The 25,199-nt window shown below is 54.6% G+C and overlaps 1 protein-coding gene across 2 annotated transcripts; it reads left to right on the top strand.

Moving 5' to 3' along the window:
- Window positions 1-593: 593 nt before the first annotated feature.
- Window positions 594-24,868, top strand: LOC118784306 (protein argonaute-3). Of its 2 annotated transcripts, none has more exons than XM_036538491.1 (19): window positions 594-1,306; window positions 10,140-10,311; window positions 10,972-11,092; window positions 11,961-12,169; window positions 12,844-12,980; window positions 14,327-14,461; window positions 14,812-14,899; window positions 15,290-15,437; window positions 15,562-15,681; window positions 16,811-16,933; window positions 18,842-18,975; window positions 19,375-19,559; window positions 20,154-20,313; window positions 20,634-20,724; window positions 20,891-21,085; window positions 21,579-21,713; window positions 22,983-23,084; window positions 23,216-23,415; window positions 24,189-24,868. In XM_036538491.1, exons 1-19 carry the CDS (start codon window positions 1,288-1,290, stop codon window positions 24,295-24,297), a joined length of 2,583 nt encoding a protein of 860 aa, XP_036394384.1. In that variant the 5' UTR covers window positions 594-1,287; the 3' UTR covers window positions 24,298-24,868. The 2 variants fall into 2 exon arrangements, with proteins under 2 accessions (XP_036394384.1, XP_036394382.1); XM_036538489.1 differs by having other exon boundaries at window positions 16,811-16,954.
- The last annotated feature ends 331 nt before the right edge of the window (window positions 24,869-25,199 follow it).

Below are 25,199 nucleotides of genomic sequence, written 5' to 3'. Positions count from 1 at the left end.
GGAAAAATGATAGCTACTATTCCACTTCCTTTCAATGTAAACCAATATCTTGGAAGATACTTAACAGAGAGATAGAAGTGAAGATATATTGGCCATTTTCCTATTATGCGTGTTGCTGAGCAGTCTCAGGGAATATTTCAAAACCACTTCCTAGATTTTTTTCCACTGAGCTTCGTAATGACATAAACGACTCGCCACCGAGCATCCAGACAAAATCCTTGAAATAGATTAAACTAAGATTGGACAGAAATTCAGGAAGGGGAAGTGGCCCGGTCATAGTTTACAAATTTGCAACCACAGCAAAACAACCTAACGTTTCATTTAATTTACACTCGGTGAACTAATAATCCAAGTTGTTTCATTCATCACTCAGTAGCATAAAACATCGGTTCTGTATTTAAGTCAGCAGTGGCCTTTTTCAGACCGCCTCGAAAGGCATGTTCTCGCTGTGTCATAATGACGTTTAACACATCTGTGAAAGGACCAATGAGAAAGCGAGGCCTAATATTCTCGGTGTGTCACAACGACGTATGTGTGAAAGGACCAATGAGAAAGCGAGGCCTGCGGTGGTTCCCGGCAGCGAATGAGGCCGCGTCATATCTAGCCAGGATTTCCCCGAGAGAGGAGTAGCGAAACCGGGCTGAGAATCCGGGGTACGTCGGGGAGACAAATCTGGATTTACCGGCTGAAGAATGCGCATATAGCCGCCGCGGTTAACGGGATTCCTTGGCGAACTGCATTACATTTCATGATCCAGCGATAAACTTAGGCTTTCAGCGCGAATAAGCCGCCGTTTTTCTGATGAGAAGCCGATCTGTCGGACAGACAGTCCAACCGCGGCGTATAGGGACGTGTAAACCCGAGGCGGCTAGCTAACTAGCCTGCTAGCTTCATATTTTCCTGGACACCCTTCCGACTCTAACGTCGGAAAAAGGTTGTCGACTGAAACGTACTAGTTAATCAGCTAATCAAGCTCTTACGAGTGGGGAAAAAGTCGGATCGAATACATTGGTGTTGTAAGATTTGCAGACACGGAGTGCGGAGGACCACCGGCCGAGCGGACCCCCCGAGCGACAAGAAGGGGCCCGTTTAGCGGGGACGAGGCCAGGGAGCGGGAGGGGAGGAGTAGTTAGCCAGCAATCTCTCCAGAGAACAACGTCGTCCGGTTACAGCGCCGCAGAAACAGCGCCGGGCGAGCGGAACCGTGCCGAACCGTCCCTCCGACAAACTCAATCGCTGGGATTTGTCAACTGGAAGCCGGGGAGGAACCGGACAGAGACCTCATGAATGGAAATCGGAACTACAGGTAACTGCCTTCTGCCGATGTCCTGCTGTTCTTCAGAATATCACGTCTTCTAAAATCCAGTCGGCCGACGTTAGCCAGCCTGCTAATTATTGACAAACTGCGAAGTGGTTGTGCCTTTCCCATAATTAGCCAGCTAGCCTACAGGCGCATTGGCTAACTGGCTAGCTGGGTATATAGGGTAAAAATTGCTTTCTAAATAGCTCGTTAGCTGACGATTCCACGGGTAACCACCTGCCTACAAACGTATGACTCTACTAGTTGGTTAGGTTAACTTTATGTCCAGCTAGGTTAACTACTGTACAGCTTGTGGCGAAGGAGGTAGGTGGCTAAGCTGCTAGGCTAGCTAGATTACCCGTTGGCGCAGTAGGCTTTTTAGCTGGATGAATGTGTGTTGAAGTGGTTGCCGGTTATTAAAAGCACGACGTAAAAGTGAAAGTTATTAGTCTGATCTGTAAATCACGGCATACAAGTGAAAGATATTAGCCTGATCTGCCCTAGCCTGGAACAGACAGGTGGCAGGTAGCTAATCCGTCCAGGTGTGTGTGACAGGAGTGTCCCGAACCCCCCTCTTGGGGGGGGGGGGGGGGGGGGGTAGTATTGATTAAGGTGGTAACATAAAAATGAAGTTGTTAAAGCTGCTGGTGTGTTTTGCCATTCTCACCTCCTTATCAGAGGAAGGCTGGCGTGGCTAGCGAGCTGTGTGAGCTACTGGGGGAAAAGATCTCCAGCAATTTTTCCCCAAGCAGACGATCACTGCGAGTACAACAGAAACACGAATGTGTGGGCCTAACGTTGCTAAAAATGTTAGATCGTACCTGGTCATGCCTTACCTTTCCAACGTATGATACTATGTGATTAAAACTCGGGAATCCGTATTGTGTTGCTGCTGATCAGCTGGACATGTACTGCTTAGAGAGCAGCGAGTTGAATCTGGAACCGTCAGCACTCCTAAGGTCGTTCTCTTTTTCCCTTCCGCCATTGCCTGTAGCTGATGGTGATGGTGGCGACCTGATGCCAAAGCGCTCGCACTGCACATGCGAGAACCGCTGAGCCGTGGCGGTCTGTGTAGCAGAAAGAATGGTACAGGGCACAGAAACATACAGTGACTGTCTGTGGTCTGGGGAAGGGGGGTCCCGCAGTGGAGGGTAATTCCCTTCCTCCATGTGAAGAATTTGAGAATAGAAGCCTCGGTTGCTATGGGGGCAGGTGAGGGTGAGGACAGCGTGGCGGACAGGCCTGTGGATGGGGAGAGGAGCAGGTGAGGCGATGGGCTCTGCTGCTGTGTAGTATAGAGTGCTTAGGCAGCACAAAGCAGCGGTTGGCTGGATTGAGAGATGGCTGGAGAGGGTACAGCCTGCTCCTCGTGTTTCTGCCAGCCGGTAGGTGCTGTCTGCCCAAGAGACCCAAGTGAGCGTTCTTGCACAGTGACATTGTCTGGGGCCACACACTGGTCAGGTGCTTGCGTAGTCTGGCATCTATAGGGAGACTTCTCAGGTGGTGGTAGGAATAGTATGCTGTGTGTTTCCTGGTTCAGGGCGCACCTGTGGCCACTGGGCTTTTCTGTGTGCTGAGCTCACGTCCTCCATCGGTGTGGTATCAATTTCATGTGTTGGGAGGTAACATGGGACTTAAACTCCTTCTGTCCTTCTGGTGTTTGCTGCAGTTGTCTCTGTGTCTGCATGCTGACACGGGGCAGTTGGGGGGATGATCACCCCGATACGATAAGGGCTGATGACTCCGCTGATCGGAAAGCTGGGTGACTGAGGCTGAGGTCATGCCTGAGACCGCCGGGGCCCCTCAGAGTCCTGTGCCCCGTGCCGTGAGTCACAGCGACAGGTTGAGTCACCTCTGAGCGTCTGACTACATCTGGAACATCTGGAGCTGGTGATGACTGCAGTGCTGCAATGGCAGATTCTGCTTCAGCCCTGGAGTCAGGGCTCTGTGTCTGGAGTCAGGGCTCTGTGTCTGGAGTCAGGGCTCTGTGTCTGTGGTTCAGTGCTTGTCAGTGGCACGAGCAGAGGTAGGTCTTTCGGAGCTGAAACGGAGGCACTCCACTGCTGAAACAGTACCCAGCGTGTGTTTGAACACTGTGTGATATGTGATATGTAACTGCTATTCGCTGGCTGTAGGACGGGGCTCCACCTGGCTGCTGTAGTGTGCGCTGAGCATTGAATAGTTAACAGAACAGAGCCGTGATAAGCAGGCCTCACCCTCACCTTGAGGAGGGCTGAGTGCAGGGCCTGTAAATGATTGAAGGGGTCCTGGAGCTCTCCAGAGAGTGAGATGGGAGGCAGATGGTGGTGTGTTCGGCAACGTGGCCCAGCAGGGTAGCGGTCGCCTCCTCCAAGGCTTTGGCTCTGAAACAGCCTTCAGACCAGACCAGAGGCACCGCGTAGCCAGGGATCGCTAACTCTGATGCATTGGAGATGATCTTTGGAACCCGTCTCATCATCTTAGATATTTACTTTACCTGTCTGTGGCCACACCGTGGGCAGTGTGTCAAATGCGTTTGCGTCTGGACCCTTGTGTGTGTGACCTGTGACCTTTATGAAAGGGAAGCTTCTCTGTGCCGGGATGTGGGCGGGTGGGTGCAGTGGAAAGATGCACGCTCTGATTGGGTGGTTCTGGGCAGTGATGCTGAACGGTGCGTGGCGGAGCAGGTGCTTCCTGCCGCTGGTGCAGGGTGCGATTGGGGACACCCCGGCCCGGGGCACGCTGTACCAGCAGGGCTCGGCCTTTTTTCGCTTTCCCCCTCGGTGTCTGTGGCTGGCCTCCCTCTGATTCTCCCGCTCTTTCTGACCCCCTGTCGGGGCCCCCTGACTCCCGCTCAGCGCCTCTTGCGTTTTGGTCACAGTTTCCCAGCCTGGTCCGGAGTGGTTGTGGGGGGGCGGGGGGTGGTGGAGGGGGTGGGGGTTGAATTGAAAAGTCTCTTCCCAGATCGTTTGGCGAGCCCTTAACAATAGTGGCCCCCGCCCCCCGTCCCAAGGTGGCGGATTGCGGCGGGTTTCTATGGAGAGTGCAGTGGCGCTGGGGCCAGGCCATTGTTGCGCTGGGGTGCTGCAGCTCTTTATTCATGAGGAACTGGGGTCCCCCCTGCACCTCGATTCCCTGCTCCGTCTCCCAGTGCCGCCCGACCTGCGCGAGGGTGTGGCGTGCTGCTTGTCCCGGGCCGAGGGGCTGCGCTGCCACAGCCACGGCCTGAGAATTCCATCCTCATGACCTTTGACCTTTCAACTGTCACTTTGTGGCCTAGAGGCCCTGGCAGTGGGAGGGGGCTCGTTTCCGATGATAAGACTCACCACAGAGGAAGTGTGCGTGTGTGTGTGTATGTGGGGGTTTGTGTGTATCTCTGTGCCTGTGTGTGTGTGTATGTGGGGGTTTGTGTGTATGTGTGCATGCGTGTTTGTTTGTATGTGTGCGTGCGTGTTTGTGTCTGTGTGTGTGTGTGTGTGTATGTGGGGGTTTGTGTGTGCGTGAGTGTGTGTGTATGTGGGGGTTTGTGTGTGTGTGTGTGTGTGCGTGAGTGTGTGTGTATGTGGGGGTTTGTGTGTGCGTGAGTGTGTGTGTGTGTGTATACGTGGGGGTTTGTGTGTGTGCGTGAGTGTGTGTGTGTGTATACGTGGGGGTTTGTGTGTGTGTGTGTATGTGGGGGTTTGTGTGTGTGTGTGTGTGTGTGTGCGTGAGTGTGTGTGTATGTGGGGGTTTGTGTGTGCGTGAGTGTGTGTGTGTGTATACGTGGGGGTTTGTGTGTGTGTATGTGGGCGTGCGTGTGTGTGTGTGTGTGTGAATGTGGGTGGGCTGTGGGCAGCAGCAGCAGCAGCAGCAGCAGCAGTAGCAGCAGCAGGGCTCTCAGGAGCAGGCTGTCAGGCTGGGGGACGTGTCAGTGGCAGCAGCCTGGCCCTCTCTTCCTGTGCAGCCGGGGGCTGCGGTGTGGGGGGGGGGTGAGGGGCACGGAGAGGGGCCTGAGACAGAGACACAGGGGGAGTGTGGCTGAGTGAGGGGGTGTGTGAGGGGGGGCGGGAGGCAGGCTGAGCAGGCCTCCCCCAGAAGAGGATTTCCATTCCTCGCTTTCTCTGCGTGGCCGCGACTCGCTGCGCTGTTATTGGCTGGGCAGGGGGGGCCTGGGACAGAGAGCCCCATTCAGCCTGGCGCAGCGCAGAGCGCAGGCCAGCCAAAGCGCTCATTCAGGCGCTGGGTGTGTGTGTGGCACCCCCCGCTCTCCGGGCGCGGTCTCCACGGCGCCGGCCGCCCAGCACCCGTTTCCATGGCGCTGCTGCTCTCCCGCACCTGTTTCCCTGGCTCCCCGCTCGCGGTGCACCCAGGGTTGCCATGGCGAAGCGGCGGCCACGTGGGTGCTCGCAGGAGCCCCCCCACGCCCCCACGGTGCTCTCACCCTGTCTGTCTGGGCCCGGCACGCTATGACTGACGCCATTGTCTCCCCCCTCCACCCAGCATCAGCGCCGCCCTCTGGATCGCACACACAACTGCGCTATTGTGTGAGCGTGACCACGAGTGTGTGTGTTTGTTTACATGAGAGTATGAGTAAGTGAGTGTGAATGTGTGTGTGTGTTCATATTGAGGGTCCGGTGGCGACAGTGATGAGTTGGGTCAGGTGGTTCAGGGCCTGAGTGAGACCAGGGCAGGCCTCTCTGCCAGAGTCTGCTGAACACACACCGCTGTGTGAGGGAGTCATGTGACCCCACAGCCAGCCGCCTGATTGGCCCGGGGAATCCTGGGAAGTAGCCAGGACTGTTAGAGAGGACTGAGCAGAGGGAGGACCTGGCTGTTTATGGAGTCTTTAACTCTGCACCTGACCCAAAACGCGACACTGCCCCCGTCCTAACGCACCTGACCCAAAACGCTACACTGCCCTCGTCCTAACGCACCTGACCCAAAACGCTACACTGCCCCCCGTCCTAACGCACCTGACCCAAAACGCTACACTGCCCTCGCCCTAACGCACCTGACCCAAAACGCTACACTGCCCCCCGTCCTAACGCACCTGACCCAAAACGCTACACTGCCCTCATCCTAACGCACCTGACCCAAAACGCTACACTGCCCTCGCCCTAACGCACCTGACCCAAAACGCTACACTGCCCCCCGTCCTAACGCACCTGACCCAAAACGCTACACTGCCCTCGCCCTAACGCACCTGACCCAAAACGCTACACTGCCCCCCGTCCTAACGCACCTGACCCAAAACGCTACACTGCCCTCGTCCTAACGCACCTGACCCAAAACGCTACACTGCCCCCCGTCCTAACGCACCTGACCCAAAACGCTACACTGCCCTCGTCCTAACGCACCTGACCCAAAACGCTACACTGCCCTCGTCCTAGCGCACCTGACCCAAAACGCGACACTGCCCTCATCCTAACGCACCTGACCCAAAACGCGACACTGCCCCCGTCCTAACGCACCTGACCCAAAACGCTACACTGCCCTCATCCTAACGCACCTGACCCAAAACGCTACACTGCCCCCGTCCTAACGCACCTGGCCCTAACTGACACGTTTTCCTTTCATATTTTCTGTAGTTGAGCCAGCGCAGAACGCACTGTGACTGTGAACTTTGGGACAGACTGATAAATGCGTTACCTCGGGTCACACAGCAGCACTGTGTGGGTCGCTGCGTCCTCTGAGAGAGGCGCTACGCTGAGCTCCTGACTCTCCTCTGAGAGAGGCGCTACGCTGAGCTCCTGACTCTCCTCTGAGAGAGGCGCTACGCTGAGCTCCTGACTCTCGCGCTACGCTGAGCTCCTGACTCTCCTCTGAGAGAGGCGCTACGCTGAGCTCCTGACTCTCGCGCTACGCTGAGCTCCTGACTCTCCTCTGAGAGAGGCGCTACGCTGAGCTCCTGACTCTCCTCTGAGAGAGGCGCTACGCTGAGCTCCTGTCTCTCCTCTGAGAGAGGCGCTACGCTGAGCTCCTGACTCTCCTCTGAGAGAGGCGCTACGCTGAGCTCCTGACTCTCCTCTGAGAGAGGCGCTACACTGAGCTCCTGTCTCTCCTCTGAGAGCTCCCACACACAGCAGGGCACTCCCTGGCCACTGTCCCAAACCCCCCCCCAGTACCTGTCCCTTTCTCTGTGGGGGGGTTACCCGGGTGGGTGCTCTTTTAGGAGAGCTGGACCAGTCCAGTACACAGCTCAGAGGAGGATGGTATGTGACATATCGAAGCCTTTTTAGGTGTTTTTAGCTGAACACAGCAGGATGCAGTGATGCCTGTGTCCACAGCAGGTGTTTGTACCTCAGAGGGATTTTTCGTGTGAAGGGTGTCCCTTTGCTGTGTGTTTCTGGCAGTCCCCTCAGAGACTCCTCAGTACCACTGTTCACTTGCTGCTTGGTCTCTCTGAGCCTGTGTGTGCACTTGTGTGAACCTGTGCGTGAGTCTGTGTATGTATTGGCAGACGTATTGTAGAGCTGCACGATGTAGCCGTCGTGATATCTCGAATAGCTATTTTTAGCGCAATAACAGCTATCTCCGGTATGTGGCGTTGTGGTTTATTCCCATATTGTTTTCCCTTTAGTCATACCTGATGCGGGAGCTAGCTAGCTAGGACTGAGGATAGCTGTTATTCTGCTAAAAATAGCGATTCGTTATATCGCGATGGCTACACCGTGCATAACATATTGTGCGCTTATTGAGTGCATATTGCACAGACAGAACAGACAGAATCTGTGAACTGGGATGTGATTTTACTCAGACCTGTGTCAGTGTCATGAATGCAGGGTGTTGGCCATATTTGGACGTTCCCTGGGAGTGGTGAGAGGACAGGCTGCAGAGAGAGAGTGTTCCTTCAGACTCTGCTGGGGGTAGTCACTCCAACATCACAACAGACAGGTGTTTCAGTGGCGCTCAGGGGTGTTAACGTGAGTGTGGCCTGGCGAAGGCCGGCGTGCAGGTGGTGGGAGGGGTTTGAGGTGTAGCTGTGTGATCGGTGGGCGGCGTGCAGGTGGTGGGAGGGGTTTGAGGTGTAGCTGTGTGATTGGTGGGCGGAGTGCAGGTGGTGGGAGGGGTTTGAGGTGTAGCTGTGTGATCGGTGGGCGGAGTGCAGGTGGTGGGAGGGGTTTGAGGTGTAGCTGTGTGATCGGTGGGCGGAGTGCAGGTGGTGGGATGGGTTTGAGGTGTAGCTGTGTGATCGGTGGGCGGAGTGCAGGTGGTGGGAGGGGTTTGAGGTGTAGCCGTGTGATTGGTGGGCAGTGTCATGTGATCGTTCCTGGTGGGTGTCTGCTGAGGGCAGGCAGCGCAACATGTGAAGCGGCCAGGGGCGGAGGATGAAAACAGACACCACACCCACCCACTCCCACCCACTCCCACCACCCCAAACCCCCTCCCTCCCCCCGACCCACCCACTACCACCCACTCCCATCCTCCCCTCCACCCGCCACACCCCCGGCACAGCCTGAGAAGGGCTCTGTGTGTGAGTGTGTGTGTGTTTGTGTGTGAGAGAGAGAGAGGCAGGATTTCCATCACAAAGCGCGATATCCCAGGCTGCTCTGCGTCTGTGGTGGTACGCCCCACGCCCCGCCTCGCTGGGGGAGGCAAAGTGCTGGAAAACGGTGACTCTGCAGCGGCGGGCGGCTTTGTTTTGGGGGAAGAGGCCCCCTGGCGAGGCTAGCCGCGCTCTGTAAGGGGACCTGTGACGGCGGGGTGTGTGAGTCATGCCTTACTCAGCAGGCTTTTGTGAATGACACATTCTGGGAGGTGTGCTGGGTCCGGCAGCACGAGGTTTCCTGTGCTGTGACTCCGGGCCGGGCTGTGGCCCCGTATTGTCTGACACTCCCACGCTTCCCACAGACGGACAGAATTTGCCTCTGCATTTGCTGAAGGGTCACAGGCTGCCAGCGCTCGCCGGGAGTGACGCCAGATTTGAGACGTAACATTTCTAACAGTCGAAACGCACCCCCTGGGCTCTGAGCGGGGTCTGGATGTGGTACATTAGAGTACAGATGCTTTTGGAGGAGAGGTGACTCATTTGTGAAATATCCAGCGTCTTCTTGTGGCCTTGCTGAGGCCGGGTGCTGTGGGCTCTCCCACTGTTGCTTCTGTGAATAGCTTTCATTCTCACTTTATTTCAGAGAAGCCTGGCCAGGCTTTCAGAAGGGTGATCTCCCTGAAGGTGATTCCCTGTACAGTTGTATGTAACGCTCTCTCAACGTTTGTTGAAAGTTTCATTATTTTAATGATTTGAAATGGACTGTAGGTGGTCCTCCACTCATCTCTCCTCAGTGCCTTGAGCTTTTGGGGAAACACGCCGGGGGTCCCCCCCTTTGAAACAGGGTGTGTTCTCACTAGATCTGATCCTTCAGCTCTCACACACACACACACACACACACACACACACACACACACACACACACACACACAGGAGAGCCCTGGTAAATATAAATGGTCACAGGCCTAAGACTCTCAGTACACACTTTCGCATTGAATTCGCCGCACAGAAACGGCGCGTAACTCATAAGGCTCAGTGTGTAACTCTTAAGGCTCAGTGTGTAACTCCTAAGGCTCAGCGCGTAACTCGTAAGGCTCGGCGCGTAACTGGTAAGGCTCGGCGCGTAACTGGTAAGGCTCAGCGCGTAACTCGTAAGGCTCAGCGCGTAACTCGTAAGGCTCAGCGCGTAACTCGTAAGGCTCAGCGCGTAACTCGTAAGGCTCGGCGCGTAATTGGTAAGGCTCGGCGCGTAATTGGTAAGGCTCAGCGCGTAACTCGTAAGGCTCGGCGCGTAACTCGTAAGGCTCAGCGCGTAACTGGTAAGGCTCAGCGCGTAACTCAGTGCAGAGACGCAGCTGTGAAGCGCATGTGTGACTCTCCCTCTCTCCCCAGGAGCCGTTGGGGCGCAGTCCCTGTTCTCGGTGCCCAGACGCCCCGGCTATGGCACCATGGGGAAGCCCATCAAGCTGCTGGCCAACTGCTTCCAGGTGGAGATCCCCAAGATGGACGTCTACCTCTATGAGGTGGACATCAAACCCGAAAAGTGCCCGCGTCGGGTCAACAGGTACGACCCTTCAGAAACCCGCCCCTCTGCCCCCTCATGCCAGGGCCCAGCACCGGAGAGCCTGCTCTGTTGGGCCTGTCCGGCTGTCTGAATGATGCGGTGGAGACGGCTCAGCGGTGGGCACTCTCCGGGATTGCAGACAGACGCGCAGTGTAGCTGAAGGCTCTGCTTTACTGCTTTACAGTAAACACTCTGTGGGAGTTCACTTCGGAGAAACTGAACTCAAACGTTTTTAATCTCACGCAGCCCTGTGAGCAGCACCACGGCCGCGTGTTTTTCAGCAGAAAGCCGTCGTCACCGTGCACTCCTGCACATGTGCACTTCAGCTCATGCTCTTCAGAGTGTGACTCCAGAGCCACGCTTGTGCACCTTTTAAGGAGCCTAAGCATTGAAACGTCAGTTCAGGGGTGAAGCAGCAGCACATTCAGAGCTGTAGTGAGGAGTGTGGAGGAGTGTGGTGGTGTGACCCGAGGCCCTTCTCTGGTGCAGACTGGCAGGTGAACAGGTGAGTTTCAGGCCACGGTGGAGATGCACCTGGCGGCTGGCTCTGCTGTTCTGCTGTTCTACCACTGGGGGGCGGAGTGGAGGCGGGACGGCAGCGCCCTGCTGCTGGGAGTACTGCTGTTGGCTGCTGCTGACCGGTTCTGTGTCGCCCTGCAGGGAGGTGGTGGACTCCATGGTGCAGCATTTCAAGGTGACCATCTTTGGGGATCGCAGGCCAGTTTACGATGGAAAGAGGAGCCTCTACACAGCAAACCCACTGCCAGTGGCTCCTACGGGGGTAAGAGCCTCATGCTGCAGGCCGACGTCCCCCTCAGACCACCAACCAGGGGTTACTGCTACGCCACACGGCTGCTGCCTATTTTTAAATATGATGATGATGTTTTTGGAATTATGCCAGAATTATTCCACCATTAACTTTGGTGTGAATTTGCACCACATATTGAACTCCAGCGGTCATGAACTTCCCGATTTATGAGCGTGAATTATTACTTTTATTGAGTGAAAAATATCAGTCAGTCAGATCAGAGGAATCCCTGGAGCAGACCCAACATCAACAACATGCTGATGGGCAGTGATAGAGCTAATTAAGAACCACTGCTCAGCTCTCAGCAGTCTCCCACATCACTCAGAAGAGCATCTGGGACATAAATAATAATAACAGCAAACCTTTAACATGCAGCCTTTTAGGAGTCACTTAGTCTTGTGCAAAGGCTTTAAAATTTTTACAGTAAAGCAGTAACTAAGATGTGCAGATGTGAAAGGGGTTCTAGCTCTTTCAATCATCCGCTTAGTGTACCGTCAGGGGATGAGCCTGATGTACATGAAAGGACACTAACCAGCAATTTGACGGTATTCTGCCAGCGTTGAATGATGGTGTAAATGGTGTGGCACAGAGCCACACTCTCATTGAAAGTTGCTGTAGATTTTTTCCCCTGATAACTGGGTTTAATACTGAGCTGTGTTCTGCGTTTATACGCTGCACTCAGTGTAACGGGCACAGCAGGGGATCGATCGCATGGTAATGGCATTGGAAAAGTGGGAAGGTTTATTTCTGATGTGTGGTGTGGTGTGACGCAGGGGTCTGTGTGTTTTCATCGCTCCTGGGAAGCAGGGGCTGATGGGAGATTTGCGCTGTGCCCCTGCAGGTGGACCTGGATGTGACGCTGCCGGGGGAGGGGGGGAAGGACCGCCCCTTCAAGGTCAGCATCAAGTTCGTGTCGCTGGTGAGCTGGCACCTGCTGCACGAGGTTCTGACGGGCCGCAGCATGCCCGAGCCGCTGGAGCTGGACAAGCCCATCAGCACCAACCCTGTGCACGCCGTGGACGTGGTGCTGCGCCACCTGCCCTCCATGAAGTGAGTCAGAGCTTTCCCTTCTCCTGATTGGCTGGGGTGGTAGAGGGAGTGCAGATCAGGATGAGTGTCAGGTTTTGCCCTGGTCCTGATTGGCTCTGAGTCCTGCAGCTCAGGGGTGTCATTGGCTGACAGTGAGTGGGAGTGCGGAACACAGGGGGCCTCTCTCCGGGGATGGTGGCTGTGACTGGCGAGGGTTACCATGGCACCCTGGTCTCTGGGCGCCGTACGCCTCGGCAGGCATGTGAGGGTTGCTACAGAGACGCACCTGTCCTCCGTTAGACATTCACTCTCCGGGCATGCTGGGAGATGTGTAGCATGAAGGAGTACCTCAGAGTACCTCAGAGTATTGCATGTGCTTCACTCCTGTGTGGGTATGGATATCGGTATGAGGCGACCTTGGGGATTCCAAAGTTAGTCTGAAGAAAAGAACAGGGGTGGGGGGGTTTGTGAAAGTTTAAAACAGGACAGAGTGAAGGTTGGCTGAAATCAGAACATTGTGTAGCTGAGTGGAGATAGGATGAGGCCTCCTGTCTCTGAGAGATTACAGAGGCAGAAGAAAATAAGCAAACTAGAAAGGATGACCTTGTTTAAAGGCTGAGTGCAGGGTCAACCTTTTCTCTCTGTTTCTCCCCCTCACTCCCCCCCTCTCTCTTTCTCTCTGTCTCTCCCTGCAGGTACACCCCAGTGGGACGGTCCTTTTTCTCTGCACCTGAAGGCTATGACCACCCCTTGGGCGGGGGCAGGGAGGTGTGGTTCGGGTTCCACCAGTCGGTGCGTCCTGCCATGTGGAAGATGATGCTGAACATCGACGGTGAGACAACCGCTGCTCTGCGGCCTGGGGGGGGGGGGGGGGACTGCTCAGGCGGTTGTCGTGGAGACGGGAGGGAGCTGCGGGTGGGTCTTGGTTGAGAATGGTACCCCCTTTTGTTTGATCAGTGCTGGTGATCTCTCTGTGTCTGAGGGCCCCCTTTCTCTCCTGTCTGTTAGTCTGGGATTGTTTCCCGTCTCCACAGCCCCTCCCCCTCCCCCCTCAGGGGAGAAAGCACCTGATTGGCTGAGCAGAATTCTTTAGTGTGTGCCAAAGCGGCCGTGCAGGGAGGAGAGGAGTCTGGGAGAGAAAAGAGCGGGAAAGTGAGCGGGCTGAGGAGCGGGTGCTGACAGCGGGGGGCGTGACGCAGTCTGCTAATGACACCCTAACGTCACACACCAGCAGCGCTGCCTGCAGGGACACTCCAGCCTTACAGAAACGCAAACACAGTGTTTTTCCACCCCAGAGAAGTGCTCCTTTTTTTGTTTTGTAATTCTGTAATTAAATAAAGTGGCCTAATGACCCTAGGCGCATGGTGTGTGTCACACACGGGTGTGCTGGACTCAGAGAAACGCGGGGATGGCTATTTTGAGGCAGCTGTGCGGTTTCCCGCTCCTTCCCGTGTTACCACGGCAGCAGTGTGGGAGGCGGCCTGGCCTGGCCGGCCTGCAGTCTGGCTCTCTGACTGGTCGTCGTTTCGGAGGCGTTTACTCCTGACGTGTGTTCCAGCCCTGCGGTCTCCGCCCACCCGCTGAGTGTGTGATTCATCCCGCCCGCACACACACACTCTGCCGTCAGCCCTCGCTGTTTTACACGCCACAGCAACGTCACCGCGGAGATGGCGAGCGGCCTTGGTCAGGGATAAGCCGACGGCCTTCCTTTGCAGGGTGTCTGGGTTTCCTGTGTGGGGAGGAAGTGGAGTGAGTGCGTTTATCACTGCAGTCCTCTGCAGGGCTGTGTCCTCAGGGACTGGCCATCCTCCACACCCCGCTCACTGCCACAGGCTGCTCGTGAAGCAGCCCTGCAGCCCTGCGTTTCCTGTCCTGCCTGTTCCTGTAGCTGGGTGTTTCCTGTCCTGCCTGTTCTGTAGCTGGGTGTTTCCATGATCAGGTAACAGTCGTAGGTCAAGGGTCACGAATGCAGGGGTCACATGATGTAGATGTGGCATCCTCACCCTGCTGTGTCTACACCCAAAACTGCAGCTCCAGCAGAAAGGGAAGTTCCCTCTGTCTCTCCCCCTGTGTGTGTGCCTCAGAGAGAGCATGCCGTTGCAGGGATCTCGGCCACGTTGCTGTGCTTTACAGCCTGTGATTCATGGCCCCTCTCTCTCTCTCTCTCTCTCTCTCTAGTTTCTGCCACGGCCTTCTACAAAGCACAGCCTGTGATCCAGTTTATGTGTGAGGTTCTGGACATCCACAACATCGACGAGCAGCCCCGCCCTCTGACCGACTCCCACCGGGTCAAGTTCACCAAAGAGATTAAAGGTGCGTGTTCTGTGGGGCCGCTTGCAGGGAGGGGGCTTCTCTCACCCCGACCTGCACTGTAGATGTTTACTGCTGCAGTTTTGTCTTTGTTTGGTTTATCTTCCTAAACTGCTTCCTTGTGGCACCCCCCCCCAAACCCCCCCCCCCCCCCCCCACTTCCTGCTCTTCTTCCCCAACAGGAAACCGATGATGGAGAGTTTATGTTTATGTTTGTTGTTGCTGAAGCTCTTGAGCATCGTGTCTTTCCTGGATCTAACAGGCTAAAGGCTGCCGGCATCACTGTGTGTGGGCGCGGGTGCGTTTGCGTGTGTGCGGTAGACCCCGTGTCTGACGCTCCCCTCCTCCCGCAGGTCTGAAGGTGGAGGTGACGCACTGTGGGACGATGAGGAGGAAGTACCGCGTGTGCAACGTCACCCGACGCCCCGCCAGCCACCAAACGTGAGTCGTGCCGCGTTTCTGAGCCACGGTGCCCACACGCTGAGTTACCCACACCTACAGCAGCTCCCGCTGAGAGCTGAGCTGCAGAAATATCACACTGAGTGTCACTCAGTATCACACTGAGCTGACGGCAGCAGGACTCCCTCCCACCTGCTGAAGGTGGGTTTCCTAGGGGGCGGAGCTGCAGGAGAGAGGTGTGGCGCGGTATGTGTGTTGGCTCTGTAGCTCACCTGACCACGCCCCCTCATCGGGTCACGCAATGTTGTCACCTGACCCCGCCCCCAGCCACGCCCTGCTGTCACCTGACCACGCCCCCTCACCGGGTCACACCCTGCTGTCCCCTGACTCCGCCCGCTCGGGCCACGCCCCACTGTCCCCTGTGCTCTCCAGGTTCCCCCTGCAGCTGGAGAATGGGCAGACCGTGGAGCGCACTGTGGCCCAATATTTCAGAGAGAAGTACAGCCTGCAGCTGAAGTACCCACACCTGCCCTGCCTGCAGGTGGGCCAGGAGCAGAAGCACACCTACCTGCCCCTGGAGGTGAGGCGCGGTCTGCAGCGCTCTGCAAAAAATGAACCCTGACCCTCACCCTGCTCTGCTGTGTACGACAGCACTCTGACAGCAGAGAAAAGGTGTGTCTAACTCTCGTGACTCCTCCCCTCAGGTGTGTAACATCGTAGCCGGGCAGCGCTGCATCAAGAAACTGACAGATAATCAGACCTCCACTATGATTAAAGCCACGGCGCGCTCCGCACCCGACAGACAGGAGGAGATCAGCCGGCTGGTGAGTGCCGCCATCTGCTGGCCACAGGCTGCACTGCGCCTCTTGGTTGAGTGGATTGACTGAAATGGCTAATATCCTCACTTAATAGAGTGATACTTTTTTTACTTTTCTTAAATGACTATCTAGCACATTGTGTGTAGCTGTTAGGAGTGACTCTTGTGTGGAGTGTAGCCCTGATCAAGGTCTGATCCGAGGCTGAATCGCCGTGTCACTCTCGCCGCAATCGTGGGAAACTCTGCTTGGTGGTGTCGTCTCATTGGCTGAATCCTGTCACAGTCAGTGAGCGTGTGCGGTAGCTGTGCTGATCCGGGCGTTTGGCTGTCATCAGATAAGGCGTAATGAAGGTGCTGCTTATCGCCTCCTCATCGCAGCGATGTTGGCGTGTTAGCGATGCGTTGTTACTGTGAGGATCCAGCTCCCCTTCGGCTGCGCAGAGGCTCTGAACAGGGAAGCAGCTCTAATGAAACTCTAATGACAGTGGCAACGAGGGACACAAAGCGAGTCCGTCAGCATAAAAACTGTCGCAGAGAAATTCCCACGTGCTGCTCACAGCTGCAGATATAATGGGCTGAGCAGATCTCAGTAGACTGAGAGAATTCTACTGTTAGTATCCACTAAGCACTCAATTCAGTTTTATCATGATGGTCATGCTTTGGCCAAAATGACTGTGAAGGCTGTGTGTTTTTTGTCCTTTAGGTATCCGAGTGATAAGTTTGTTTCTACTTTCATGAGATGAATGTTAAACTTTAATTTGAGAGGTTGAACCCAATGCTGTGAGATCACAAAAGCCCAGTGTTTTTTTCCATGGTCAGTGTTTTTTTTCCATGGTCAGTGTTTCTTTTAATTTTCTAGTGCTTTCTGTAAAATGTTGAAAAGCTAGAGGAGTCTGTAATCATCAGTTAACAGCTATTGCCCTCTCCACCTCCTCCTCCATCTCTCTCTCCCTGTCTCTACCTCCTCCTCCATCTCTCTCTCCCTCTCTCCACCTCTTCCTCCATCTCTCTCTCCCTCTCTCCACCTCCTCCTCCATCTCTCTCTCTCCCTCTCTCCACCTCTTCCTCCATCTCTCTCTCTCCCTCTCTCCACCTCCTCCTCCATCTCTCTCCCTCTCTCTCTCTGTCCCATGCAGGTGCGCAGCGCCAGCTACGAGGCTGACCCCTTCGTGCAGGAGTTCCAGTTCAAGGTTCGAGACGAGATGGCGCATGTGACGGGCCGGGTGCTGCCGGCTCCCATGCTTCAGTATGGCGGGAGGGTGAGCACAGAGCACTTTATGGTACCTCCCTTTCAATCACGCCATTCTTCGCCTGCGCGCCACCGGCCGGCCCTCACAGCAGCAGCTAACCGCCGCTTCCTGCTCTTTGCTGTGGATTAATCCGCGTGCCCGCGTTCCGAGAGCAGAGACCGTCCGGGTGTGAAACTGCTCCAATGGGTTGCGTGTAGTTTTTCTGCCGTTGTAGATATTGCATGGTTGTGGTTGTTATATGGTAACAGTAGTTAATGTGTGGTTGTGGTTGTTTGGCAGTTGTTACTGCACGGTTGTATATGGTAACAGCTATTTTGTGGTCGCAGCTGTTGTAAGGTCATAGTAGTTTTGTGGTTTTGGTTGTTGCGCAGTTGTAGTGGATTTTGTTAGTGGCAGGAGAGAGAGGCTTCATGATCCCTCTGATTGATTGAACTCACTTGTAGGGACGAATCCGATGACTTTGCTCATTTTGCCAGGAGTCAGTGATTGGTCAGGATTGCTCCTTCTATTTCGTGGTTTACGAAGCCTCTCTGGCTGGATCTTCTGGAAATGAAATTGCTGTTTGCAGAAGCATGTATCAGAGAATTGAGTCGTTTCTTACTCACATATAAGAGAAGTGGTGTTTGTTTGAAAGTGGCCTGTGTGTGTGAGAGAATGAGAGCTGTGCCTTACATGTGTGTATGGGGGATTAAAACATGACTCATTCTGTTGATTTTTGTTTCTTTTTCCAAATCAAACGTGCAGAAGCTCCTGATGTTAAAATGAGAGCACAAGGATAGATGCTGCTTCAGCATGTACTGGAAGTCCTGTTTTCTTGCCCTTGTGATAGCACCACTTCTTTGACTAACAGAGATTAATAGAACTCATAGGGGTTGTTCTTATTTTAACTTGAATTTGCAGCAGGTAACGACAAACATGTCATGTTCCACGATGAATTTGAACATGCAACCCATTGGGTTAAAGGAGCTGTGGCTTTGTTGTTTGTAACACTATAAATCTGTTTATACATGTGGGGTGTCAGTCTTGCAGGCTGTAGCACAGGCGTTTGGTTTGATGTGTGTTGGTAGCCCTGTTGTAATGTGCATGTAAGATCTGTGTGATCTCTGAATGTGTATGTCCTCTGTGTTGTATGTGAGGGTCATCTGTATTGCGGTGTCGTATAAAAGTGCTTTTGTCATGTCCAACACGACTTGTTCCAAACCAAAATTCATAGATTAGAATTCCAGAGGTGAGGCAAATGTGTTAAAGTTTTAATACCATTTAACACTGTGTCTCTGAAGATGAATTTTAGTGTGAGAATGTCTGTTAGTTGAACCACCTCTCCCAGTAGCTGGGTTGCACATGGTGTGTAAAAAGCCAATGTGAGAGGAGCATCATTTGGATGCTGTGGTTAAACGCTCTCTGACTCAGAACTCCATTGTCATCCTCGTCCTCCTGCCTGAGTTTCCCATGATGCTCTGCTTGGCGTTCATGGACAGACTGCTTCACTCTCTGAACAGATGGCAGGATGACCTGACACTGCAACTCTCTCTCTGTACTCCAGCACATCGTCTGTGTGTGTGTGTGTGTACTCGTGTGTGTGTACTCGTGTGTGTGTACTCGTGTGTGTGTACTCGTGTGTGTGTACTCGTGTGTGTGTACTCGTGTGCGTGTGTTCATGTGTGTGTGTTCATGTGTGTGTGTTCGTGTGTGTGTGTTCGTGTGTGTGTGTTCGTGTGTGTGTGTGCGTGTGTGTGTGTGCGTGTTTGTGTGTGCGTGTTTGTGTGTGCGTGTTTGTGTGTGCGTGTTTGTGTGTGCGTGTTTGTGTGTGCGTGTTCGTGTGTGTGTGTGTGTGTGTGTTTGTGTGTGTGCATGCATGTGTGTGTTCGTGTGTGTGTGTGCTCTGCACACCAGATCACGGCTGTGCTGTTGTTTCAGAACCGCACAGTGGCCACACCCAGCCACGGGGTGTGGGACATGCGAGGGAAGCAGTTCCACACCGGGGTGGAGATAAAGATGTGGGCCATCGCCTGCTTCGCCACGCAGAGACAGTGCCGTGAGGAGATTCTCAAGTAAGAGCCCCGCCCTCTCCCTGCCTGCCCCACCCCGTCTCGCCTGCCCCACCCCACCCCGTCTCGCCTGCCCCACCCCGCCCCATCTCGCCTGCCCTACCCCGTCTCGCCTGCCCCACTCCATCTCGCCTGCCCCACCAAGCCCCGTCTCGCCTGCCCCGCCCCGTCTCGCCCGCCCCGTCTCGCCTGCCCCGCCCCGTCTCGCCTGCCCCGCCCCGTCTCGCCTGCCCCGCCCCGTCTCGCCTGCCCCGCCCCGTCTCGCCTGCCCTGCCCCGTCTCGCCTGCTTCTTGCTGGGTTTATTTAAATAATTGGGTCAGTGTACATGGAGTCCCTTCCTCTCCTTCGGTAGTCCAGAGTTCTTAATCCTCTTCCTCTCTCTCCTCTCTGTCCCTCTGCAGAGGATTCACAGACCAGCTGCGGAAGATCTCTAAGGATGCTGGGATGCCCATCCAGGGCCAGCCGTGCTTCTGTAAATATGCGCAGGGCGCCGACAGCGTGGAGCCCATGTTCCGGCACCTGAAGAACACCTACTCTGGCCTGCAGCTCATCATCGTTATCCTGCCCGGCAAGACGCCCGTCTACGGTACAGTTTATACCAGAGCGTCTACGGTACAGTTTATACCAGAGCCTCTATGGTAAAGTTTATACCAGAGCCTCTATGGTACGGTTTATACCAGAGTGTCTATGGTACAGTCTACACAAGAGCCTCTATGGTACGGTTTATACCAGAGTGTCTATGGTACGGTTTATACCAGAGCGTCTATGGTACAGTTTATACCAGAGCGTCTATGGTACAGTCTACACAAGAGCCTCTATGGTACGGTTTATACCAGAGTGTCTATGGTACAGTTTATACCAGAGCGTCTATGGTACAGTTTATACCAGAGCCTCTATGGTACAGTTTATACCAGAGCCTCTGTGGTACAGTTTATACCAGAGCGTCTGTGGTACGGTTTATACCAGAGCGTCTGTGGTACAGTTTATACCAGAGCGTCTGTGGTACGGTTTATACCAGAGCATTTATGGTACGGTTTATACCAGAGCATCTATGGTACAGTTTATACCCCAGTTTTCCACTGTGTGGGTTGTTTAGTTTTTCCTGGGGTGGTGTGTCTCTCTTCGCTAGTCCTCCTGCTCTTCTGAAGCCTCATGTTTTGTGGCACTCTCGTCCCTCCAGCGGAGGTGAAGCGTGTGGGGGACACTCTGCTGGGAATGGCCACTCAGTGCGTGCAGGTGAAGAACGTGGTGAAGACCTCCCCCCAGACCCTCTCCAACCTCTGCCTCAAGATCAACGTCAAGCTGGGCGGCATTAACAACATCCTGGTGCCACACCAACGGTGAGGGGTCTGCCAGTGTGTGCACGTGCGTGCTCATGTGCACTGTGATTGGTCGTCACATGGCATTACCTGCAGACTGCCTTCATTGACGGTCTCGTATTTGAAAGATGTCCCTGCATGTTTTCTGAGTCGATAGCACTGAACTGTGTGGATGAAAGCATACTTTATGGAGTACAGAACTGATATTTTACAGTTCCGTGCAGACAGATGTCTCAAGATTAGACTCAGGTTTTTTGACCAGTGCATAAATGTGTTGTAGTTTGGGTACCTTGCAAATGAGGGATCTCCTCAGACCGAGACTCTCTCTCTCTCTCTCGCAGACCGTCGGTGTTCCAGCAGCCCGTCATCTTCCTGGGGGCAGATGTGACGCACCCCCCTGCTGGAGACGGGAAGAAGCCCTCCATCGCAGCAGTAAGTCCAGCCTCCTGTGACAGCGCCGCCCTGCTGGCTAAGAGCTGCATCGCCCCGGAGAGTGGGTGAAGCGGCTCCTGTGATCGGGTTGCTGTGTTTGCCAGGCTGGCGTTCGGGGATGTGTGCGGTCGGTAACCGCGGTGGCCGTCTCTCTCTGCCTCTGCAGGTGGTGGGCAGCATGGACGCCCACCCCAGCCGCTACTGTGCCACAGTGAGAGTGCAGCGCCCCCGGCAGGAGGTCATACAGGACCTGGCCTCCATGGTGCGTGAGCTGCTGATCCAGTTCTACAAGTCGACCCGCTACAAGCCCACGCGCATCATCTTCTACCGGGACGGGGTGTCGGAGGGCCAGTTCAGACAGGTCCGTCAGAGCGCCCACACTACCCCGCTCATTTTCTCTTTCTCTCATTCTGTCTGCATCTCTTTCTCTCTTCCCCTCTCGCTATCTCTGTAATGGAATGAAAACACTTCAGTTGCTAAGGCTTGTGACCCAAAGGTTGCTGGTTGGGCAGGGAACTTAATCCAGATGGGCTCAGTAAATGTCCAGCTGTTTGAACGCATAGCATGATAAAAAAATGTATGGAAGGTAAGAGAGTTCGCTAAGCAACAGTAAAGTAACAATTTTATCAGGTCATCATGCATTAATATTTTGCCAGATTATTGCCTTGAGATCACAAAATAACGATCTCAGAATTTCAATGTTAACTTTGTTGTGTCAAGATCACAAGCTGCTTACCCTGGGATTTGTTAGGAATCTCTGTGTTTGATGCAGTGGGGGGTTCTCAAAGTGAGTAGTTTTCAGAGGGCGTGGTGTGGAAGCAGGCGGGGTCTCAGAAAGCCCCTCCCTCCCCCAGGTGCTGTACTACGAGCTGCTGGCGATCCGGGAGGCCTGTATCAGCCTGGAGAAGGAGTACCAGCCGGGCATCACCTACATCGTGGTGCAGAAACGGCACCACACCCGCCTCTTCTGCGCCGACCGCAACGAGAGGGTGAGTCCCGCACCACCGGTGCGGTCCCGGCGGGGGCGCTCTAACCCCTGCAGGGCAGACACCGGGGGGCGTTTCCTGTCCTGTGGCTGAATGCCAAAAACAGTGTTTCCTGCAGCTGGAGGAAGCAGACCTACAAATGGTGGCATTCCTCAGTCTGCCCCTCGCTCAGTCTGCCCCTCGCTCAGTCTCCCCCTCGCTCAGTCTCCCCCTCGCTCAGTCTGCCCCTCGCTCAGTCTGCCCCTCGCTCTCAGTCTGCCCCTCGCTCAGTCTGCCCCTCGCTCAGTCTGCCCCTCGCTCAGTCTCCCCCTCGCTCAGTCTGCCCCTCGCTCAGTCTCCCCCTCGCTCAGTCTCCCCCTCGCTCAGTCTGCCCCTCGCTCAGTCTCCCCCTCGCTCAGTCTCCCCCTCGCTCAGTCTCCCCCTCGCTCAGTCTGCCCCTCGCTCAGTCTGCCCCTCGCTCAGTCTGCCCCTCGCTCAGTCTCCCCCTCGCTCAGTCTCCCCCTCGCTCAGTCTCCCCCTCGCTCAGTCTGCCCCTCGCTCAGTCTCCCCCTCGCTCAGTCTCCCCCTCGCTCAGTCTGCCCCTCGCTCAGTCTGCCCCTCGCTCAGTCAGTCACTCTCTCTCAGTCACTGATGGTCAGACTGACTAACTGAAGATCGCCTTCAATATATGTTGCACTATTGAATAAGGGTGTCTACCACATCACTAAATGTAGTATATGTGAACTTATATTTTAACAAATATCAGCCTCAATCAAATATCCACGCTCTAAAAAATTGTGAATTCATTCATAAGAAATAAAGAATGCATCTGGATTGAGCAGAGTGTAATTTGCAGTAATCCTGGTGATGCTCTATCACGGCATGAAGCTTGCAGCTGCAGAAACAGCATACAGCACTGAAATGAGATGATTCATTTTATAATGCATAATTCCTCTGTAACAGGGGGAATCTCCAAGGATAAATGAATCACAAAACATAGTTAAATGTCCATGGTTTCTGCATTTTACTGAAGGTGCGCCTTCATTGAGGCAGGAGTAGTCCACTCTCTGAGTTTAATGCAGGAAAGCTGGCTGCTCGGTTTCTTCTTTGGAGTGATGGCAGCTGTAGTCCTGGTGCTGGAGTTTGAGTGGGGTCCATTTCTTCCAAAAAACGCTGTTAGCAGCTGTGTTGCTGTCCTCCTGTTGAGGAACAGTGTTGTCCTGAGAGGAGATGATACTCTGGTAGAGTCCCAGGTTACCTGACAGCTGTATGTCCCATAATGCTCTCTGCCAGGTCGGACGCAGTGGAAACATTCCTGCTGGCACCACTGTGGACACGGATATCACCCACCCCTACGAGTTTGACTTTTACCTCTGCAGTCACGCTGGAATACAGGTGTGTTGCCCGACCCACAAACGCAACACCGTTTAGTTCTAGGCTCACTCCTGTACGGGAGGATTTCAGCTTTTCAGAGCAGCAATTGCACTGTTCTGCAATCAGTAGAGTAACACACTGACTCCTCCCAGGGCACGAGCCGTCCCTCTCACTACCACGTCCTGTGGGACGACAACTGCTTCACCGCCGATGAGTTCCAGCTCCTCACCTACCAGCTGTGCCACACCTACGTGCGCTGCACCCGCTCCGTCTCCATCCCCGCCCCCGCCTACTACGCCCACCTGGTGGCGTTCCGAGCCCGCTACCACCTGGTGGACAAAGAGCACGACAGGTGAGCATAAGAGGGCAGGCTGACTGCACAGGGTCCAGGGCTTAGAGGAGGGCTGTCATGCAGTGAGATGGCTTTCCCTGTGATTGTGTGATTGTGTGACTCTGTGATTGTGTGACTCACTGATTGCGTGACTCTGTGATTGCGTGACTCTGTGATTGTGTCACTCTGTGACTCTGTGATTGCGTGACTCTGTGACTCTGTGATTGCGTGACTCTGTGGCTCTGTGATTGCGTGACCCTGTGATTACGTGACTCTGTGACTCTGTGATTGCGTGACTCTGTGACTCTGTGATTGCGTGACTCTGTGACTCTGTGATTGCGTGGCTCTGTGACTCTGTGATTGCGTGACTCTGTGATTGCGTGACTCTGTGATTGCGTGACTCTGTGATTGCGTGACTCTGTGACCCTGTGATTGCGTGTCTCTGTGACTCTGTGATTGCGTGGCTCTGTGACTCTGTGATTGCGTGACTCTGTGATTGCGTGACTCTGTGACTCTGTGATTGCGTGTCTCTGTGACTCTGTGATTGCGTGACTCTGTGATTGCGTGACTCTGTGATTGCGTGGCTCTGTGACTCTGTGATTGCGTGGCTCTGTGACTCTGTGATTGCGTGGCTCTGTGATTGCGTGTCTCTGTCACTCTGTGACTCTGTGATTGCGTGGCTCTGTGACTCTGTGATTGCGTGATTGGGGCTGTGAGTGGCAGCCCCTTGCTGCTCCGCAGTGCACTGTTTCGGGCTCAGACGGGTGTCGTGTGTTCCCTCTCGTCCCTCGCAGTGCCGAGGGCAGCCACGTTTCCGGGCAGAGCAACGGCCGGGACCCCCAGGCCCTGGCCAAGGCCGTGCAGATTCACCACGACACCCTGCGGACCATGTACTTCGCCTGAGACGCCCCCGCAGTACCCCCCACCCCCCCACCCCCCTCGCCCAAAACCACGCCACACTCAGCCCGCGCGTCCAGAAGGGTCAGTCTCCATCAGGGGGCGCTAGTCATCCGCACCTGCCACTGTGCTGAGGGAGGCCAGGGGACGCAAAGCTGCTTTCAAACTAAAACAAAGAAAGGAACATGGCGCGATTATGCAATACGAAACCAGCCAACCGCTTTCAGCATCCACTCCCCTCCCTCCTTCCCGCCCTCTCTGTCTGGCTGCCAGTCAGAGAGAGGCTCGTCTGTTTTTTACGGGAGGTGTTTGTTTTTGAATCCCTTCTTCTGTCAGATCTCTCCTGTTCATGCCTTTACCTCAGAGTTACTGGCAGCACTCTCCTCTTCTCTTTTGATTTTGTTTCGTTCTGTTCCTTCTGAAAAAGAAAAGAGTGAGAAGACGGGAAAGAAAGAGGAACCAGGGAGTCGCGTGGGTTTGGGACGGTTTTTGGGCTGCCTGTTGGTGACGGTCACAGCACCCAGCCCTGGGATTCAGCCCCACTCTGACCCGTTGGCGACCTCTCGAGGCCAGCCAATCAGCTTTGTGTGTGTGCGTGTGTGCGTGTGTGCGTTTGTATGTCTGTGTGTGTCTGTGTGTGTGTGTGTTTGTGTGCATGTATGTTTGTCTATGTGAGTCTGTGAGGCTTTCTGTCTTGAATGGTCCTTTGCATGGAATTCATTGTCCCTGACACACCCCACGCGCTCCTCCCAAAACAGGTTTCCTTTTTCTTTTCTTTTCTCCTCCTTTTTTAGCCAATTGTGACTTAAAGTATGAGAGTGTCAACTGGAGCGATGAACCAATTCCACAGATGAGACAAGCAAACCAAGTGTGTTTACGACTGTGTTGTATGAATAAGTTATTGTGAG

This window comes from Megalops cyprinoides, chromosome 10 (assembly GCF_013368585.1).
Source record: "Megalops cyprinoides isolate fMegCyp1 chromosome 10, fMegCyp1.pri, whole genome shotgun sequence".
In the NCBI taxonomy this organism is placed as follows: domain Eukaryota; kingdom Metazoa; phylum Chordata; class Actinopteri; order Elopiformes; family Megalopidae; genus Megalops; species Megalops cyprinoides.
This window is presented reverse-complemented; position numbering and strand designations above follow the sequence as displayed.